The 22,911-nt window shown below is 36.4% G+C and overlaps 1 protein-coding gene across 1 annotated transcript; it reads right to left on the bottom strand.

Annotated features, from left to right (window-relative positions):
- Window positions 1-152: 152 nt before the first annotated feature.
- On the bottom strand, window positions 153-18,781 carry LOC135649604 (protein GAMETE EXPRESSED 2-like). Its single transcript, XM_065168138.1, has 16 exons — window positions 18,606-18,781; window positions 17,222-17,566; window positions 14,509-14,847; window positions 13,420-13,746; window positions 12,317-12,523; window positions 12,155-12,231; window positions 11,943-12,084; window positions 10,477-10,785; window positions 9,261-9,385; window positions 6,619-6,836; window positions 6,316-6,543; window positions 5,046-5,281; window positions 4,128-4,366; window positions 2,432-2,588; window positions 803-951; window positions 153-656 (listed from the first exon to the last, which is right to left on the bottom strand). The coding sequence occupies exons 1-15, from the start codon at window positions 18,748-18,750 to the stop codon at window positions 830-832; spliced, it is 3,216 nt and encodes a 1,071-aa protein (XP_065024210.1). The 5' UTR covers window positions 18,751-18,781; the 3' UTR covers window positions 153-656; window positions 803-829.
- Between the last annotated feature and the right edge of the window lie 4,130 nt (window positions 18,782-22,911).

Genomic DNA, 22,911 nt, shown 5'->3' on the forward strand with positions numbered 1-22,911 from the left:
ACGAATCAAGATAAGACGATCGGCGTGGATTGATGGCAGTAAGAATGTCGTTATCTATGTCGTATATCTCTTATTTGACAGATAGACTTTGCTGAGGTTTACCTGCTCCACCTACCGGAGTTGTTGGAGAGAGTAAATGAAGCCTCCATGGGTCCCACAAGTCGCGACATTGTGTCGATAAATAATTATTATCATAGAAGCTTTAGTACAACTTGCAGCATCCATACTGGGCTCTCACCTGAGAGACCAGAGTTCGAGTCCCCAACAACAGAATCACATGTCTAATTAAGAATATATGAAGTGTTACAACGGCATGTTATACATTAACACAGTCAAACTGACCACCACCGGTCCGCTACTTCAAAGCATACAGCTTAAAGAACATAACCAAATCATGAGGGCATTTACGCATTGTATATAATTGGATTAAATGACTATGCTGATCACATGGTAGCAGAAAGGAGTTCAATTTTTCATAGGATAATATCAACATACAGATACAAAGAGGTCGTGATTCATGCTCCGTAATGCATGGCAGATGCTCGGCAACATGGACGACGATTTAAGCTGCATGCTGTTCTGCTGCATGAATAGTTCATTCTTAGAGAAAAGACGGTCATTTCTGTATGTCAAATTATGGAGTGATGCTTGTTGCTCTGCATGACACCAAACAAGTCACAGTAAAGTATAGCAGAGTCAAGTTACTTGCTTCAGCTGTTATACAAGAATGAAAATCTTCAAAAGATGCATCGAATGCATTAATGGATGTGCATATGAGGACAGTAGATTGAAGAACACTTACAGTTTGGTTGATTGGGACTTCTTTGTCTTAAATTGTTGCATCACTTCCTTCTCTATGAAGAGCATTCACACATTTACAAATAAAGAATAGAAGCACCCCGCCGAGGAGAAGCATCATGATGATTTCCACTATTATTGCTGACCCAAGCACTGGATATGTCGAAAGTAATATCGGTCACAGACAATATCAAATTTATCACAAGTTGCTTGTCGTTGCTTTGATCAAGAATAGTACAATCCGTGTATGAAGCAAAGGTAGTAAACACAAAGGAAAAAGAAGGCAATGAAAGAACTTGGCTATGCCAACTATATGAGCTGCTTGAATAAATAAATACCTAATCTACTCGATACACATTCTGACACCAAAAATTTGGTGAAGATAAGGTATGCAATATCGTATCGTACCGATGTTTCGAGGTTGGCTCGGTACAGTACGGTACCAATGTATCAAGCGGTACACCAAGACGTACCGAGCGGTACACCAAGGTGTACCGAACAGTTTTATATATTTTTCTTCTTTATTGTAGTACTGTAGCACGTTCCATCCGGTACCAGACGGTCCACGTACCGGTATGCTATCGGATCGGTACATACCGCCCATACCGGATGGTACCATTCGGTACTGCATACTATGGGTGAAGATACGTACCAACACACATTTCGGGGAGAGATGTTAATAGTGATTTAAAGGTGCATCCTATTAATAGTTTTGCTAAATGAGTAACAAAACTAAATAAAAAATGTTGTTTATTGAGTTCAGCAAAATGGAACTATTTTAGAATGAAATCCAAGCTCCAACTTGACTAAAATTACCATTATGCTTTAATTAAAACCCTCTAATTTCTCACCTAGACTCTATGCAGATGTTAGGTTCTTTCTGCTGCTGTCTTATATATATATATATGTAGTAGCCGATGACATAGATATAACAAAATAAGAAAAAGAGAGTGGAGTTATAATCCCATCAGGAGGATTGAGACCGTACTCATATTGCTTAGAATCAATCATGGAGAGTCCAAATTGTAAATCAGCTCTATTGAACACAATCTACAACACTTACAGAAACTAGAAATAAACAATTCTGCATCTAAAATATTTTACCATAGCATAAAGTGTACAAAAAATTAGTGGCAACAAATTTTAATTTGGTCAACACTATAGCTGACAGAAACTTGTTGAATTTTTATATGCATTTCCCTTTAGAGTATTTAGATCATGATCAATTCTATGGATCGTTAGTATAAAGTCATCAGTGTTCCATGCATGAATATATTTTAGATCTTTCATTTTTTGTTAGCTAAAATATATCCCAATCATGTGAATTTTGGTTTCAAATGTTCTGGATGACATTGATCATGTTCAATGGTGCTGATCTTACATCATAGCCTTTATGATTGAATGAGGTAATAGTATTGAGGCCTAAATCCTCCCAATAGGGTTCTAATTCAGCACAAAAAGAAAAGCTAGCGAAGTGATGCCCTCTGGAGAATCAGATTATAATATATATATATGTGTATATATATATATATATGTGTGTGTATATATATGTATATGTAAATGTATATTTATATGCGTTTTTATTTGACATCACAAACGAACATTGCCAAAGGATGTAGAACAAAATCCGTACCAAGAGCTTCCATTTGGCTAACAGGCCTTCTTTTAAAGAGATTAACAGTGACCTCATTGTAAAGCGGCAATGACATCATCTCTAGACAATCAGGATAGCATCCATGATTTCCCAAGTCATTTACAGTCACAGTCAACGCAGCATCACTCTCTGTAGTCTGAAAAAAAAAGTCTTATAATTTTCTTGTGATCTTCAACTTTCACAAGTAAATAGAAGAGTCATGAATTATTCTCTGGGATGAATCAGATCTTTATGTTTCCCATTATGTCTAAAACATAAGGATTTAGTTACCAGATTATGAATTACATCCAGAAAGAAAATTGCAGATAAACATGATTTTAACACAATCCTCAAATTTAGGTATTAGATGCAGCAAAAGATGAAGAACAACCTTGTGTTGTGTAGAGCAGCTGTCAAGATTTTTAACTGGCCCAAATGCCTAAGATAACTAAATTAGAAGAGCCCAAATGCCCCAGTAATTGCGCTGACTTGTTTCACCTTTTAGATGCATAAATCTGTCCTCTTCAATCATGTCGATAACTGTGTTATTGATGTTCCTTCATTTAATAGTCAGTTAGAACTTTTCTTAGTTTTCAAAATATAATTATATCTAGTTTTATCTTCTCTAGTAACACTAAAAACTATCTGAACATAATCCATAGTCATGCCTTGTTGCCTAACTGACTATTTTGATCCATAAAATAATCAACCTAATTCTAATAGTAGTTCTACGAAAATATTCTTTAAGTTTAAGAAATTGTTTATGATTATATAAATACTAATCATTGAGCTTTGTTGAGGGAAATAGCACTAGTTAATTAATAACCACAACTTTTTTCTTTACTGAATCTAATATTTGTCTCAGTGCTTCCGATATGCCACTTGGCACCACCTCCTAACTTGGCTCATCTAATCGGAACATTCACAGATCTTATAAAGATACATTTAATGCATATAGAAGAGTTTACATTTGTCTTTTCATCCATAGAAACTATACGAAACTGTTCAGTTAATTCAAGCATTTACTATGATATCCATCTTAATATCACCATCTTCAGAAACTGCCAATTGAATTGTTTATGATGTTTTTTCCTACCTGTACAACAATTATCATGTACTTGGCTCTACTACAACCTTTTAAATTCTTGGATTTGTTGGAGCAGACTATGCCTTTTTTAGTATAATTAAATTTCTACAATTTGCACTTCATATAACTACCTCGTATGCTTTATATGACATCGACCAAATGTTTATTTTCTGAAATTTGCTTGCAGCACCAGTTTGAGTGCTTTTTTATGGCATCAATCAAATGCAAGTCATGCTGAAGTAAAAAACCACTTCTAAATTGGACTTATGTGAAGCACTTTGAAAAGAGATGTTCAATAGGCTCATTCGCCCAGTAACTGGACACAAATCATCAACCCCATGATCCAAATTGCTTAATCTTAAGTTACCATTAGTATATCCTATCTAGCCTCCATAAACCAACACAATCCACCATCAACTTCTAATGTGGAACTAATTGACGCATCACTTCATCCATTGATAAGAAAAATAATTAAGATATATATTTTCTTTGACCTAATTTTTAAAAAGATTCAAGACATGTATAATACAAAAAGGAATTAGAGCCACACAATATGCCTACTATAACATGATATTAAGCTGTGAAATTTGCATAGTGTTCTGAACTTACTTGATAGAACAACCGCTGTATTGCGTTGTTGCAATCACCAATTGAACCATGGAACCTAATTCCTTTTCCTTTAAGCACAAAATGGTTGGATATTGTCACAAAAGTTTGAAGAGGCTGCCACTGGTTGCTACCCTTGATTTTCAGTTCAGCTGTGTTAACAAGACTGACTGGCAGAGTAGTTGATATGGTCCCATCATTTACTTCCATGGACAACATGACCCGAAAATGAGACTTGTTACCTGAAATGTGAGATCAAAATAAAAATTTATTCATATACCTAGTCTAATAAAGTACAAATCTAAAATTTTTATTACCATGAAGAATAAAGATTTGACTGCAAAATCCAATTCTAGTTATTCAATGGGTCTGGACTTATCAAGTAACAATTATATCATTCTTTCTGCAGTAATACAGCCAAAAAATATCCTTGTCATTACAAACCATATTTCAGTAGCAAAACTGAATTTCTGAACCTACAATTAATTTATTTGCAATTTCATTGGATCTAAGATGTCAATGTGGTAAACTTTTGATTTGGCATCTACAAATTCATATCAGACAGCTGGTGATGTTTACGAAGTCCAAGCTGCATTATTCTACTTAATTTTCTAGAAACTAATATTGTGTACATTCAGTATATGATCCAGATGTATTCAAGGCCTCAAGCATCATCAGTCCACAAATATGAGACATTTAACCATGGCTGTTCACTTCATATTATAGAATCACCACTGTCATCCCAATTCCTAAGATAAGGAACAAGTATACATGTTAGGTTTCTGCACTTCAAAGTACATTCCTAATTTGATTAATTACTTTAGTTATCTTTTGTTAAATTTGTCAATTTTGTAATTTTAATGAAATAATTCTTTCTACGGTGCATAATTACTCCAGAATTTCTTCAGTAAAAAAAATTACCAACAAAATTGAAAATGTCCGAGTCCATGATTAAGAACTCAAACGCATCTCTTTGCTTGTCAAAAATCTGCAGTCCATTGTTTCCTTCCTTCCTTGCCAAACTGATAAATTTAGGAGCACTGATAATAGGAGGATCATTTATTGGCTCAACAAAAACTGGAACGCGAGCTTCCTGAACTCCATTTTCATTCATGGCATGCAAAGTGATAATATCATTTCCATAGAAGTTCTCATTACTACATGGAAGCAAACAGAACCATTACAAGATAAAATATTAAAATCCTGAGCACTTAATTTAACCTACTGAAATAAAGAAGCTTCCATATTTAACCAAGTCAAATGCTTCCATTAAAAAAGAACAAAAGAAAAAAGAAAAGCAAGGTTCTAAAGTCAAATTACATGTTACATGAAGAATATTAATGAACATCGAGGAAAAAATGCTTACATATTATCATGATCAGTTGATGTAACTCAGTGTAATTTGTTGCTTTGCCAATTAACTGCTAAGTGATAGAAGCGCCCAGTAAACTGTGAGGGAGCCACTGCCAAATTTCCCTTTTCCACAGCCTCTTGATTTTAGTTACGTAGTTGTTAAACAACCATAAAAGGGATAAATCTTACTTATGCTAAGGAAGCTTCTATATTAGGTACACGATACTGGAAATATCACTTCTAGGAATCAAGGTTTGACATAACGAAGTGTATCGCTTAATACAAGCAGTACATACCAGTCCAATAGAGGATCGGTAAGGGTAGTACATCGGTACACCCCAGTGTACCGTGTGTCGGTATGTTCTGTATAACTCGGTATAGCTCGGTACGTACCATACCAACAGCTGGTCAATATACCGATACAACCCAGTAATGCGAACCGTGCTAGGAATATGAGACTATATTTCATTTTCTGTCTGTATATGCCTTCAACTTCATGTTGAAAAGACTCAAGCAGGGTAATATTTAACAACGACATGATCCAGGTATAATTACTATTAAGTTAAATTATGCCGCAATAATTACTTCAAATTAATAGCATTGAAGAACCTCCACCATATGAAAAATCAAATTTACTGTCCTGTCGTATTACAGGTCTAGCATTCAGCAGCACATCATTAAATTACAAAGTCGGATAGCAAGGTCTGTATATGGACTATAAGCATCTAACTATTCTTTTCTAAATAGAAATTAACAAAACGGAAAGAGATCTCAATTCTGCAGTATGTGCATTATAATGCTAATAATATAACATAAATTACAAAATTCTGCATATTACCCAAGATATTTGACAAATTGTAGAGCAGAGTTAATTGTTTCAACATGGCCAGAAATTACTAAGTCCTTCCTTGCTCTATCATCCCTGGTTGCTGAAAACAAACTTCCCTTTGTTTGCTGAAGCTGCATTTGCATCGGAGAAAGAAAGACATTACCAGATTGTGCTCTTATTGCAAGAGAAATATTTTGCTTCACATCCGAGTACATAATTTCAAATCCAGGAAAGCCACTGTCACATATCAAAATTTACTGCAGTAAAACAGGAATTAGGTACAAAAAGTTTGCAGTAAAGTAGAAAACTAACCCGAATTTGGGGCTTATAATGTCTTCAATTACATGCAATCCAACAGGTAAAGAAACAAACTGAGGTGGCTTGCATAAGACAGAGATAAGGACCACAGCAGTAGCAACATTCTTGTTAACATCAGATATTGTATAAGAAAAAGAGTCTTTCCCAAAGAACCCCTGGTAAGGAGTGTACCGAAACAATTGCCCATATTGCAACAGTGATCCATGAAGTGGCTTTCAAAAACAATAGCAATTATTAATTAGCAGGACATTCATTTCAATGTCAACCACGCATCAATAGAATTATAATCATAACGTGTAATGCTATTGAAGTTAACTAGCCCAATGGACAGATAGGAATAAGAAAGAAGCTCACATATGCTCATTAAAATGAAAAAAATGGTGCATAGAGAACCTTTTTTGGACATGTGGTTTTGAGATTTTTAAAAATATATTTGGGACCAAAATCTGGCATGGGATCAGTTTGATTGGATTCCAGCCAGTGATTGCAAAAGGCGCTCGGGCGCTCGCCTAGGCGCTCGGGCGAGGCGAGGCGAGGCCCGAGCGCCTCGCTAATGTCCCAGGCGGCGCGCTTCAATCAGGCGCCGCCTAGGCGCTCGCCCGAGCCCAGGCGCTGGGCGTTTCGGGCGAGCGCCTGGGTAAACCGAACCAGAATTTTAGGTCTGGTTCGGTCCTGGTTCGGTTGTTAGTTGGTTCAATCGAACCAACTAAACCGATATAACCCCAACCCTAACCCTAACCCACCACTAACCTGCTGCCGCTGCCGATCCCGATCCCGATCGCGATCTCGTCGCTCGTTGCCGCTGTCGCTGCTCGCGCCTCCCGCGAGCCCTCCTGCTGCTCGCGCCTCCCGCGAGCCCTCTCGCTGCTCGCGTCTCCTGCGAGCCCTCCCGCGAGCCTTCCCGCTGCTCGCGCCTCCCTCGAGCCCTCCCGCTTCTCACGCCTCCCGCGAGCCCTCCCGCTGCTCGCGCCTCCCGCGAGCCCTTTCGCCTCCTGCGAGCCCTCCTGCAAGCCTTCCCGCTGCTCGCGCCTCCCTCGAGGCCTCCCGCTGCTCGCGCCTTCCGCTCCCTTTCCTTTTCCCGTTGCCGCTGCCGCCGCTCGCCGCTGCTGCCGCCGCTCGCCGCCGCTGCTGCCACCACTGCTGTCGCCGCTCGCCGCCGCTGCTTCCTCGTTTCTCCGTCAGCAGGTTTATACTGTTAATGTGATTATATTTATTAATTATATTATATATTTTTATATTTTTATTTAAAATTTTAAATAATTATATTTATTAATTATATTTTATATTTTTATATTTTAGCGCCTCGCTTCGCTCGGGCGAGCGCCTGGGCGAGCGCCTAGCGCCTCGGGCGTTTTTGGACCTTGGCGCCTTTTGGCGCCTAGCGCTTTTTAAATCACTGATTCCAGCAGTTCAGGTCATCAACCTCCACTGCTACACACGCAACTCTGACTTATAGTCAATACAACACATGAATCATGAGCTCAGACATTCTCAACAATACCTGACCCATGCAACAGAAAAAGTCAGGTTGGATGCATAGAACCATAGTAAATTACACTTGGTTCAGGTGTGATCAGGACTGAATATCATTATTTTAAAGAACTTCCTGATTCAAACACAACAGATAATAAGCAGAACTAAATTGCGTCAGGTATGATAAACAAAATCAAACGTCAATGTTAGTACCAAGAGGTTGAATAAGTTCATCCGATTGTCTTAACCATTGAGTGTTGGACAATAAACTGCTTGAACACAATTATCTTAATTGCTATTATTCATCTGAAAGTCTTTTTTATGGTGATACACTGGTGTGCAAACAATGATTTTGATTCTTTTATCTGAATCAAAAGATTGCAGCTCTTCAGCGGTTCTGTTTCGAACTTCAAAAAAATTTAAAAAACATCTACTTTCCAATCCTTACAATACCTAAATAGTAAATAGTGCAAAAGCAGTAACACTTGCTCAGTGCAAAAGGAGGTGCGTGAATGGGTGGGTGAGTATGGATTTAGATGCAGGTCAGAGGATGGAAGGCAAAAGAGGAAAAAGAAAAAAAATGAAAAGTGAACCCAAGAGGAGAAGGGCAAGTTGTGCAGTGGTATAGTGTGTCGATATCTACTAAGTCTGTTCTTCCAAACTTAGGGCACTGGGTTTAAGTTTTGACAATAGGAACTGGATCATCACATTAACATGGAAAACAATAAGTGTCGCAAGTTGCCATCTGTTTAGATGCTAAGTTGGATGTGTCCTAACCAAGGTATGCAATACCGTACCGTACCAGTGTTTCGAGGTTGGTTCGGTATGGTACGGTACCGGTGTACCAAGCGGTACACCCTGATGTACCGAATAATTTTATATATTTTCTTTATTACTATAGCACTGTAGCACTGCTATAGTGTAATACTGTAGCACTGTAACGGTACCGGGCAGTCCGCGTACCGGTATGCCGTCGGACCGGTACGTACCGCCTGTATCGGGCGGTACCATTCGGTACTGCATACCATGGTTCTAACACCAGAATACATGTTTTTTTAGTTATAAATAGAAAATGTCGATGACATGACAAACGTAAATATTAGAAAAGTAATTCAAATTGACTGATAAGCATGAAATGAGCAGCTAGAGATTTAAAATCTTACTATTGAGAATTCAATTATATTAAATTTTCCACCTGCAATATAATCATTCATAAGGACATCAAAAGCAAGTGATTCATCCTCCCAGACATAGATGCTATCATTGGTGACCTCAGAAAAATACTCTCCTGCAAAAAGAAAAAAAGAAAAAAGAAGAAACAGTCACAAGAAAAGCACAGGTAACAGCAGATCAACATAGATGCATAATTTCTCTCAAATTCTTATCAAACATTTCCAAACAAGCATGGATAACAACAGATCACATCAGAGAACAATCCATACTTACATGTAAATGTTGGAAGTCAAGAGCAAGTTCCAAAAATCCAGAACACAGATAAACCTAACTGCTCAATCATTGTCAAAATATAGCTTTTTTACATTCTTCTAGCAGTAATCAGATGTCACATATACAGATGTCTTCGAATATAGCAACTTTAATTACACATGTCATTGTAAAGTTCTGAGGTAGTTATTCCCCTAACCAAGAATGAAGATATCACAGGCTTAGTAGTATGAGAGAGCTACATAATATAAGAACATGAACTCAAACATAACAAGCTTTTTTATGTAAGTTACAACATTAATAATTAAATATATTGTTGACACTGACAACCAATTACATCTGGTAGTTCCTAAGCCCTAACTAAAAACAATCGATACATACTAGTTCTTTTTCAAAAGTAAATTTTATACTATCGAATTCAAACATATTTCCAGGTAGGCCCTTTTCTCATCCTCACTGCATACCATGATCTGGCATGCTCCCAACATCCAACCTGAGTTATCATTATGTCACCTACTAAGGTAAATAAAGGTCTGCATTTTCATAACAAAATATAAATGTCAACTACCGATGGACTATTTAATTCATGATCTGTTTCATAATCATTATCCACTATGTTGACGATATTATGAAAATTCGTGTCAATTGTTCTGCAGATGCAGTATCTGATATATATATCTCAATGCAAGATGATAATTATTTATAGTTGATGGTAGAAAAATGACAAAAGAGATCACAAAATATACGGAGTCATTAAGTAGAACAACAAATTTTGAGTTATTACAGCCTGCTTAATATATGAACAAAAAGATTATTGGTCTAATAATGTGTTGCAAGAAAACGATGAAACTATGACAGACAAAAAGTAATCATTTTCATTCAAACAAAATTTGTCACCATAAATTCAACACATACAGTAACTTATCCGAAACTTACTTCCATACACGTGAACCTCAAAGGGACAAGGAGACAAATGCTTCTCCTCAAACAAGATACATATATTATAAGAACCAAGATCTCTTGCCATGTAGTAACCAGTGTATGATCCATCTTCATTGTTCAGAAAATCCCATTTAATGAAACTTGAACTATTCACAGAATACACTTGTAAATTCAATTTTGTCTGCTTTGATGAAACAGGATTCCAATAGGAGTCCACAATTTGCACTAAAACTTCATTTTTAGCATGTCTTTTAACATCAGATGCAAAACGTAAAACACTTGATAATGACGTATCAACCAAACCTGAATAATATGAGCAAATAATTACTTCATGTTGGTTAAATAAACAATATTTAATAAAAGTCTTAGTTCAATATGAATTAGATTTAAATATTGAAGACCATTAAAACCAGATAATGCTAAGACTTGTTGCTAATGTTCTTTAAATAAAATAAATTCGGAACAACCAGTATTAAGCCTAAATATTCACAATTTTATCAACCAAATCATTAGGATTACAATGAAAAAATTATTATTTAGTAATTATACTCCTACTGTTTAAACCAGACAAAGAAGTGAAGTTATCCAATGAGAAACTCAATTACAAATATGTTTTGGATTTTCTGGAAAGCCATAAATAATAATTTATTTTCTGTAGGTAGGCCTAATTTATAAAGTATTTGTGAGCATACTTTATTCAATACGAGTGACTATTCTAGATTCCATGAATCTAAGGGAAAGTGAAGGGAACTCCTGCAAATGTTAGCTGGACAAATCCACCTGAGTGGATAAAAATTAATACTGATGGATCTGTTTTGCAACAGGATGGAGGGTTAGGATACATCCCTCTAGATGTCACTGGGTCTTACAGGATGGGAGGCCTTGAAGTGGTCAAGCAAAAATCAGCTCTTTAATGTGAAGCACTTGCTGCCAGGGAAGGATTACTCGCTGCTTGGAAGGAAGAATTTAGTAATGTGGTGCTTGAGACAGACTCCTAGTGTTGAAAAATATGATTTTGGATAAGGTGTCTATTTCACGATCCATTAGGAACATTTTGTCTGATATACAGGCTTTCAGCAAGAATTTTGTAATGTTTGCTTTCCCTTATAACTCTAGGAAATGTAATCAAGCAGTAAATTGGGCTACAAAGTAGGGCAGATTAGGTAGAGTTGATGGTTTTGGAAGGAGAATAGATGTTCTTCTCTTTTAAAAATTTTGAATGACCTTCACGGCTCTATTTGTAGACTTCCAAAATATTAGTACAGCATTTCTTTTTTTGATAAAAAAATCATCTAGCAAGAGTTTGTATGACGATAGTTATTTTGGCTATGGTAGAATACAATTATATTGCATGATTCATGAAAATTTGTCAATTAAAGCGCTAAGAAAAAGAAGGGCCTATAGATTTATATGGGTTTATGGACAGCAAACTATGCACATAATAATGAATGTTAAATTACCTGGAGATGCCTTCATCATATAAAGATTGCCATCATTTACAGGAATATTTCCACAGGATATCCATATTTTGTAGTCACCAGATTTCTCTGGAGTATAGGTAACATTAAAATCACTAACTCGTGCTGTTGAATTCCCAATAATCTAAGAAAGGCAAATGAGTTTAGTCCTTAATGAATATATCGACTAAGCTACTCAAATATGGAACTCTTACGGTGTGATTGTCATTTGCTGGCAATGCAGGAGCCCATCTAGTAGATCCATCAGACTGATGAGCAACATTGCTATGCTCTGTTACATATTCATTCTGACTAAAATACATAATTAAAAATAACAATGGAAAGGCACTACGAGAAAAAGTATCTCAAATTCTTACCAATAAGAGTCTGCAAAGGGAATATAATTGGTAGAACATTAGAAGTACCATTTTCACTTAAGATTTCCACACGTATCGTTTCTGCCTCAACTGGAGATGGATTATGATACAGGTCCTCCAAATAAACTGTAAAGCTTGATATCTTACCAGCAACAGAGCTTGCTAAACCAGACCCATTTGCAAAACTGTTTGATTCATGACAATAACCTAAGGAAACACAAAAAGATCAATTTTTATACCAATAATATGTTTATGAAAATAACGACTTAGAAAACAACCCAAAACAAGTCTGTATTCTGCAAGCATCAACAACTAAACGTTGCACACAAGAAGTGACCGGCCTTTAGCCAGGAACTTGGAAAGGAAAATTTACTGGCTATGACATTATTAAACACCTTAAACTGAAAAATTACAAATATGCATAATCAATCAAAAACACTTTCAAATGTAAAATCAACCAGATGAAGAAGATTCTGACAGAGACATTTCAATGAAACTTGGAAAGTAAGAAATTGACATCATACTGATCACAAAGTAGAATATTTTGAAGAATAATGGGTCTATTATCAATTTATCATAAGGTAGCAAGAGATCTCATTAAGAGTTTAAGAAAGTGAATATTAGAGTATATTCAATATATTATATATTAATAAAAGAAAGAATATGTACCTTGTTTCCACTTTCTATAATAATTTTGTGCACAATAAAATATTCAACAACAATAATAAGCATCTGTAAATTATAGAGAAAATTGTTCCCTGAAAGTTAAACAAATTTAATCTTAATGTTAGCATTCAAATCAATTCAAAGTATGAAATTATTTTAAAACATCTAATCAATAATTTGCTGGTAGAATTAACTAGAAACCTCAAGCAACACAATGTCCACAGGACATACGCTAAGATGTTTGCACGAGCATTCTCAAATCTCAGCAGCAAAGAACAGAAGCTATATAACTCAAGAAGTTAACAGAAATTGCAGCATATGCTTAATCATCGATTTTTTTAGTTCATGTACGATAATTGTGGTGACCAATAAGCAAAAAAAAAAAGAAGAAAAAATGGAAAATCTAAAAATCTTTAAGACTTCTTAAGAAGACAAACCTATAAATACAGAGAAATCATATGTCATGTTCCAGATACTTTCATGTAGCTTTGCATCAAAAATGATAAGCATGAATTCACCAGGTCCAGAAACAACAAAAGAAAGCAACTGGGTTCCCTGTGCAACCTCTTCAAAGAATAAGTCTGCTATAGGGATGGACAAATTAGTAGCCTTCTCAACCACCCGAGCATCAAATGGATAGAAACCTGGAACTAAGTTTCCAAACTGATCTTTTTGATATATAAAAATTTCCAGCTTCGAGAACACCTGGAAAAAATTTGTTCTATACTTCCATTCTCCTTGACTACTGGTTATATTCATCAATCCTGTCATAATTGGAAATAAATTAATATAATCAAACTATGCATAAACAAACAGCTGACAATTTAATAAACCAACAGATGGCATCAATATAAAGGATTCAAGACAATATACTTTCTATATATAAGAAATACTAGTTACCATAAATTGAATCCTTGTCCTTCGTATAAGAACATAGGAAAGACATCTGTTTACAGCTTGCATAGCAGAATTATGGAAAGATATCTAATTTCTTCTTTATTGCTTATACATGTAAAAATGGTTTGTGAAATTACGAAGCATCTGTTTACATCCTTATACACAATTTACATATTGTGTATAGTTACTGCATAATATATTCCACATAATGTAGAACATGTATAAGGAGACCTTAAGTGGAAAAAAACTGAAAAAGAGAGTGGAAGAAATCATTTAAAAACATATATGATGTATTTCCATCTAGTTGTCAAACTACAGGTTCTTTAAAGAAGTTAAATAGGCTGACAACATCAATTATGACATATATGTCAGTATACATATGAGACTAAAAAGATTACCTATAGACAACCCAAGTCATTCTTTATGGGATGGTACCTGTAATTTGCATATTCTAAATGTATTTCTATGAGTAAAGCTGTAAAGTTGGTTCAATAAGTATTTAGTGCCTTTAGTCTAGATATGCATGTATCTGAAGCAGGAATAATACACATGACAAAGCCATTATAACCTAAATCATCTCCAATGTAGAAAAATACAGATGGAACACAAGAGTAAGTGAAATGGCCGACCTGGTTTTACAATAAATGGTAGAGGAGACCCTCTCAAAGTCAGATCATTACAATGGACACGCAATAAAAGACTTCCAGCAGTCTTGGGAACAAATTCCATGCCAAAATATCCCAGTTCATTCCATCCATTAGACTTGACATCAAGCAGATCAGCTGTAGATCCATTTTCATAAGAGGCAGACACCATAAAGTAATCTCCACTCGGTCCATCAATCTCTGATGAGATAGTATTCCCAAATGCATCTTTAAGAAGCAGAAACAAATATGCTTTTGTTCCAGCAACAAACTCAGTGACAAAATTCATCCAAGAAACCATGCAAGCAGGTGGATATATATGCCCTTTAAAAAACGTGGTTAATTAGAAATAAGTGAATTGCAGAGTAAAATTTACAAGTCATGCAAGATCAAAAATCTCATGCAAATAGTGAAAAAAAGAAAGAAAAAAAAAAGTGAATTTCTATTCTTTTATATTTTACTAAACAAAAATATCAATAATGTTAAATTTCGGATTATCCCAACGAAAGAAAAATGAAATAAGCAGAATGTATGATAATATTACAGATCAAGGAGATAAATTCAGTGGATAAAACTAAACAACAATAAGGAGGGAGGAGAAGGTCTCAGTACATTCTTGAGAGAATTTATAACAACAAACTAGAAGTAACTTATATTTAAATTTACTTGTATTAAGTTAGGCCAGGCCTCAAGTAATTTTGGTTTGGTCGTATATGACTTTTCATGTTTAATAATTCATCAATGCCACAGAGAAACTTAGATTTACTTGTTTCTGTTGGAAATAAGAATTCCAAATAATTTTTACTGCAGAAACAAATCAGGTATGAATGTTCTAATGTTGGTTGGCAATCCCATAATGAGCATATATTGCTTGTTAAAGTACTAATACCACAAGAAAAAGGCTAGGGTTTTCCTCGATACTAGTTCATTGTTTTCACCCTTCTGAGAAAATTTGGTGGACTATAAATAACAATGCAAAGAGAGTAACTAATATATGAAGGATATTATTAAAGACATTAAATTGTAACTATCTTCTGTATCATATATCACATCATATATACATCTAAGTTGTAGAAGTTATATCAAACATAAATTTTATTTAAAATATTTATGCATTTTACAGGATGTGGAAATAGCAGAGTCTTGAAATTACATTAGAGGCTACTTGCCCAGATGGACAGTAAACGAAAAAAATGGCAACTCAAGTTAGCTAAAGCTAAAACATCAATCTGAAACCAGTTTCGCAAATGGTCAAATCAATACAGTACCAATATGTCAGGCGGTACATCAACCTAGAATGCTTGGTATCACCAAAAAATAAATAAATGAATAAATACTGATCAGTAACCAATATTGATCTTTTGGCAGTGCTGGTAAATATTGGTCAAGTACTGGTCTATTTACAGGTCTGCATTTGAGACCTGGTCAAAAATGGATTTCTCTTTTGAGTTCTACTTTTCTTCCTCTGTATTTCTTGTAGGGTACTTTTCATTAATTTTCCCATAAATAGGCTATTCTGATTGGGCTTAAAGCCAATACCTAAAGTTGAAGCATATGAGTTGTCTAGATTTGGCTCAAAAATTCGAAGAAAATATATAATGCATATTATACATTACAGTTATTTTTGCTTATTAGACATTATAATTTACATTCTCTAATCGTTTAGTCTGGAGTAGTTTGATTTCATCCTTAAAATTTTCTAATTGTCAATAATTTTAAAAAGAAGAGAAAAAACAGAACAAGAATCTTAATATTGATCATTTAATTTGAACTAATTTCCAAAATGTTATATGATGTGATTTCAAATTTGACAAAACTGGATTGTAAAATATCTGGTGATATTTGTATATCAAGATAATGAACTTCTCTATCAGATGTGTTACTTTGTGTTCAATGAATAAATGTAGCATTCTCAATACCCAACTTGGAACATATGAATCATATAGATAGTAGGAGATGATGATAATACAGCCAAGAAAATGAACACAAGGTAATAAAGAAACATTATAAAAAATCAGCAACAAGAGCTGCTTTTTTTCATTAAGGCAACTTTTTTTTGTATGTGTGAATGTGTATTGCAATTGTGCTCAATGCTCTGGTTCTTCTTAAGATATCCTATTTTTGTGATCAAATTACATATAATCACTAAGCCACAAGGTACATGAGTTACAATGTATCAACAGAGCATACACACATTTAAATTATATCAAATATGACAAATGAACAGTAAACTTACCATTCATGTCATCAGCTCTTTCACAGTATTATTCTCAGATTATTACATGCAGGACCTTAAAAATATAGTGACAATTAATTACTAAGTGAACAATTGGATAATCTGTTATCACAAATCATATACATATAATGGGGTTAATTTGAAAATGCAATTTGTGCGTGTTTCAGTGATTGTTCAAAAAACTAATTACAATTGGTTTATGTTCAATCACCAACACATCAAATTATTACTGTTCTCTTTCATCAAGAAGAAAATTGTAATTATGACCTCAAGCAACCAAGTTTCTATTTTGTGAGGATTATCTTTCTAGTACTTCCAACAGAAAATAAAATCACTGCAGAAATATTACCCTTTCATTGAAGTCTTGCAAAGTGGTATATATAGGCAGATGTCACTATCTTTCTTCATAGAGATATAGACAAAACCAAAAGAAATAGTCTGATGCAGAAGTTTAAACTATACCAGTCGTAACAGTGAAGTGGAGAGATGAATCGAGGATGCCAATATTTTCATCAGTTATAACCACAGGAAACTGTCCTACCCGTATTGGAGTAAAAGATATATTCCAAAAAACAGGATCACCATCTAGATACTGAAGAACACCCGATATATATGAACCGTTTCCTTTCTTCCCATTAATTATAAGTGAAAAATTCATAGGGGCTATGCTAAAACTGGAGTTTCTGCTTCTGCACGAATCATCCAATATCTTAATCTTAATAGTTGCTGTGTCTCCTGCTTGGAATGCATTCTTATCATCTAGCCAGCCAAAGGCAACACTACGTAAGGGCATCTTACAACCATACACTGCAACAGCATTTGTTATAAAGGCATAGTTAGAAACATGAGAAAGATCATATAATTTAACAACACACTTCTCCCAAAACTAGTGAAAGTCCAAAACCACTACTGAAGTAACTTCTCGAGACATTGTAGGCAAAGTCGGAGATACATGGCATGATACTAGAATGATGGCCCTTGACCTTCTTCATCATGTTTAATTTGTGTCAGTCAACACAGGACCATTGTCATACCATGTAGGCGCATAAGGGGCACAAGACATGATGATGAAAATGAAGTCTATATGTGCAAACAGCAATTCACTTGGTAATTCCCAAGATCATAGATTCAGAAGTGGCATGTGACAGATTATTCATAGGTTTCTATTTATTTTCTCTTCACCCTGGGGTTAAAAGTCACTCATGGTGGAAGCAGGCCTAGCTATTCCACACAAGTCTATCCAAATATCTTCATGCTTTCAGCTGTTCCATCAAATCAAGAATTTAAGGTTCTACAACCCTTCAGATGATGCATAAACATATTTGTCTCTTATCACGATACAGGCATATGTGCTATATCACGACAACATGAAGCAATATGGATAAACCTCTAAAATCCCACTTGATTTTCCTGATATGCAAACAGCATTGTTGCATTTAAAAGTAGTCTCACTGCTTCACAGGATAACCATGTTCAGAGCCAATGGAGCTTAAGTTCTCCAGAAAAACAATATATAGCTTCAGATATCACCCGTACGCAACTGTACCATGCCAATCTGATATCATGCAAACGTACCAGCAATGGTATCCAACTAAAACTTGGAATCTAACTGACGGAACTATAAGAAAACCAAATCGAAGAAGCAAGCATTCAAAGGCCAGATTGCTTACTTCAATTCGTTACAAGTTACGGAGTGTTAATCTACCAATTATTCATTTAGGAATGATGCTTAATACTATACCTCGATCGACAACGAAACAATCGAGTTTCCAAACTAAGGAGGATTTACCGATGGGGTTGGGCGCATCAAGCAGTTGAAGCAAGCAAGGGCGAGAGCAAACCGTACCTCCCGGAGATTCATCGGCCAGCGAGGGAACCGGAGGCGAAATCCAAAGAAGAAACCCTAACGCCAAGAACGAGATCCTAATCATGGCGTCGGAGTTCCCCGATCGATCGAGGGAAGAGAGGGAGAACTTGAGGAATCGGGGCATGTTTGAACTTTCGAGACGGGAAAAGGCTGGGAGAAAGCGACGAAAGACGAGTGCTATCGGAGCGGTTAATTGCTTCGATATATCCATGATCCACGACGCGAGCGGTTACCCCTGTTGCACGTGACGTAAGGTCTAGCACTTGAGTCTCACGTGTCTGCGAGGGAAATGGTGTCATTCAGCAAGCTCGTTCAACTCAAGGTAACGAGGTCGGCATAATGAGTTGCAGAAAACATGAACGTAAGCTGAGAAGAAAACGAATGAAATCACGTTGAATTTATATGAAACCGATGGACAAAATGATTATTTCAATTATTATTGTAACTCTAAAGTATAGTCGTTAGATGAGTATTACACAAAGGGTTAATTATACACTACGTTACGTGGTTAGTTATTTTTAGTATCTCAGTTCTTATATTTTAAAAAGTTACAATAATAATCATATTACGAAAGTAAAATATTTAATCTTATTTCTCCTCACACTATCGACTTTACTTATCGAAGATACTACGTATACTATCACATACAAAAAGATACTAAAAATAAAAAATAAAAAGATAATTTCATTATCCTCACCGTCCAAAAGATATTAATTTCAAATAACTTATATGAAAGCTTTACTATCCTCCCTCTAGCTTCGTCATCCCTTTTGGCTTCACGATCCTCTCGGACAACTTGTTGGGAAACCTCAGGAGAGCATTACATACGCAGCAAAAAATAAAAAATAAAAACAAAAATAAGTTTTCTAAAAATAATTTTATATCGAATCACGTGCGATGATTGAAAGGGAAAAACTCATAAAACAAAAAAATACGTAAGATGTAAGATGATCTCACCTAAGGGAACTCATATATCATTGATCCACATATCCTAATCTATGGATAAACTCATGTTTTTCTCTTTAACAGTAATCCACACGACGGATAAAGCACCAACATAACTCCTCTTGCGATGCGTTCTTTCCTCGTTTTCACGCATCACCACCACGTAGCAGGGGCAGTCCTTTTTGTTGCCATCTCGCACCAGAGATAGGACAGCCAATTGAGAAAGAAGCAAGGAGAGGAGGATATGGGGTAGCAACTAAAGGGTCCAAGCCTTATAACCCTTTTAGTAGTCTTATATCCCTTTTATATAGAGCTTCCATTGCTAATTCTAATGGATTCTGTCATATTTGGTACTGAATCTCTATTCAATTACCTTGGCATATTGGATATTAAATCTTCATCCAATTATCTTTAGCTTAATGGAAATTAGATCTCTATCCAATTATCTACTCTAAGTTATTATTGGGTCTCACCCAATGGATCTAATAAAATAAGGGCTTAATGGATATCACATATCCAATACTCTATTCGTTGCATCATCCATTATATGTGTATGATCCTATTAGCTCAATACTAAGTTGGTCGTAAGTTGCACTTATCAAAATTCCTTCTGATTCTGTAAATTATCATCTCATGATAATTCACTCAACTCATCGACTATAAACGTACTAGGCCACTATGTCATAGTCCCAAGATGGTACAAAGGGATCTAATCCATTTAACCTATCTACCATCAGTTATTGTGTATATATATTCCCTCATTCATCTAATATTCTAGAAACCGTATATCGGGCATGGTTCTCTCAAACCCATACAGAATCTACTCAAGTCTCGTTCTAATTGGATTCTCCTAGAGAACTCATCTCTCAATTTGAATAACCCTAGCCAATAATTTGCTTGAGCAAGATCACACGAGACATTCATCTCATGACTCCGGAGCGATTGATTCTCTATTGATACTCAATTGCTCTCGTAAGGTTGACTATTACTCTCAGTGACCGACTATGCTAGTTCTGAAACTTCCAGACCTATAAATTCAATATAAAAGAGTGGAGTGCTCATATAGGATATCCTTGGTGTCTCAACTCTAAGGACCAAACATATAATTAAGATTATGGAACCATTGTCTGACGATGAGGTATCATTAATCATCTAGTATTCTGTGAGCATATCATTTAGTGAACTAATTCTCTAATGAATACTTACACTATATCTCTAGTGTCTATGCACAAACAACTATGAAACTAGCTACTTTCATCATATGGATGAGTATATAGTACACCTATCTATCCGGCTATCTCGATGTCCCTCTCAAGTAACTTATGACCGAGAATATTTAGGGTCTATATTTATAGACAAATTGGTCTCATTATCATGATCTGATCATGATCCAATTCTCATCGCACAAATCCATGAATATCACAATATATTAATCATCAAATATAAATTGAAAAAATATAATAATAATTATTATTATTATCAAAAAAGACTATGCAATATGTCATTACTCACGTGATTGGCTTGTAGGACACCTATAACTAACATTACTAAACAATAACATTAGTGGAGGGCACAAGGTCAGTGACTCTTTACGAACCACTGCATTCTAAAGGTGATTTAGGTGTCGCCTTCGATCTCTATAAAGCCCAAGGACAATGCAAGAGATGAGGATCACCACTGATGTTGTTGTTGGGTTGATCATTCAGGAGGATAGCGAAGTCGGAAGAGAGGATAGCAAAGTAGAAAAAATGAGACGATGTAAAAGATAAGAATTGCCACTAACATCATCGTTAGGTAGGTCATCCGAGAGGATAGTAAAACCGAAAAAAAAGATAATGAAACTTTCCCATAAATTATTTTTTTATGAAATTAATATCTCTTCAACGATAAGAATATTTTTTTAATGTTATTTCTGTAACATGTGTGGTATCTTTCATAAGTAAAATTGATAGTTTAAAGAGAAATAAAATTAAATATTTTACTAGAATGATTATTTTTATGAAATAGTAAATATAAGTAATTATATGCATCGAGTATAATATGTAATTAGCGCTCGCACAAAAGCTACAGCAGCAACCGGAGGCGTCGATGGCGTGCACCGCCACGGAGGCCAGCAATGACGCCTCCCTCCTCGTCCAAATCACGTCCGACACCGTCCACTACAACCCCTTCGACCTCTCAGCTTGGCCCAACAGTATGTTATCCGAGCTCAACGCGTTGCACCTCTCCCACCTGCAATAATCGGTGCGGCACCCAATAACAACTAACATAATTTCGATGTTTTCATTACCGGTACCGCAGAGCCCCCCACCATTGCCACCGTCACTCCCTTGCCCCCAATCGGTACCTACGACCTTAGGCCTATTCCTCCTCTTGTCGCTGACAACGGTTGTGGTGCCTATGGTTCGGATGCGCAATCTGAAATGATCCTACCTCCAAGTGATCTGAACCGGTCGAGAACTTGCTCCTCTTCATCCTCATCTTCATGGGTTGGAGTGGTCAGAGGACGGACTAGATCGTTGACGGAGGTGGCAACGTCAGCGAAGCCGGCAGCAGTGTCGTCGATGGTAGTGGACACTCAGGAGGAAGGGGCCCGTTTGGTTCACGTGCTACTGGCGTGCGTAGAGGCGATGCGGTAGGAGAACCTCAAAGCGGCAGGCACCCTCGTGAAGCGCATCTCTCTGCCGGTCGCTTCCCAAGGCGGTCCGATGCTGAAGGTTGCAGGATACTTCGCCGAGGCCCTCGCTTGTAGGATCTACCGTAATCGCCCCCTTTCCCTCCACTAGGCGGATCGCAGTCTCAAATCACCCGCTCTACACGACCTCCTCCTCATGCACCCTCGGCAAAGGCCTTGAGAGGCCTTTGCTGGCTGCCGTCGCGGGTCATCCTAAGCCAATCTCGCCTTTCTACGATTGAACGACGTTATTAATAATTAAATAATTGATTATAATTTCATAATTATTGAGAGTCAAATTTAACTCTTAGAAGTACGTAATACACTGGAGAAATATGTAATTACCCATGCAGTCCACTTGAGTGGAGGAAGAAGATGAGGCCACGCGCATATATCCTCTGCGTCATACCGCACACAGAACCAAATCAGACTAACGCTGTTGTCTTCTGCCCGCTGCGCGCATTCCACGGCTCATCGGCTCTTCCCGATGCCCACACATGGGAAAGCTCACAAGACAGCTCATGGCCCAGGGGCAGCTGGCAAATGGGAATCGGACAAGGCGGCACCCAGCCAAGGCCCCCGCTATCACGGCTCCCCCGCGGTCGTCTCCCGGTCGCTCGTCCTCCCGCGGCGACCGGTTCTACCGTCGTCAAACCGCGCTTTTAC

Source organism: Musa acuminata, chromosome BXJ3-9 (assembly GCF_036884655.1).
Source record: "Musa acuminata AAA Group cultivar baxijiao chromosome BXJ3-9, Cavendish_Baxijiao_AAA, whole genome shotgun sequence".
NCBI lineage: Eukaryota > Viridiplantae > Streptophyta > Magnoliopsida > Zingiberales > Musaceae > Musa > Musa acuminata.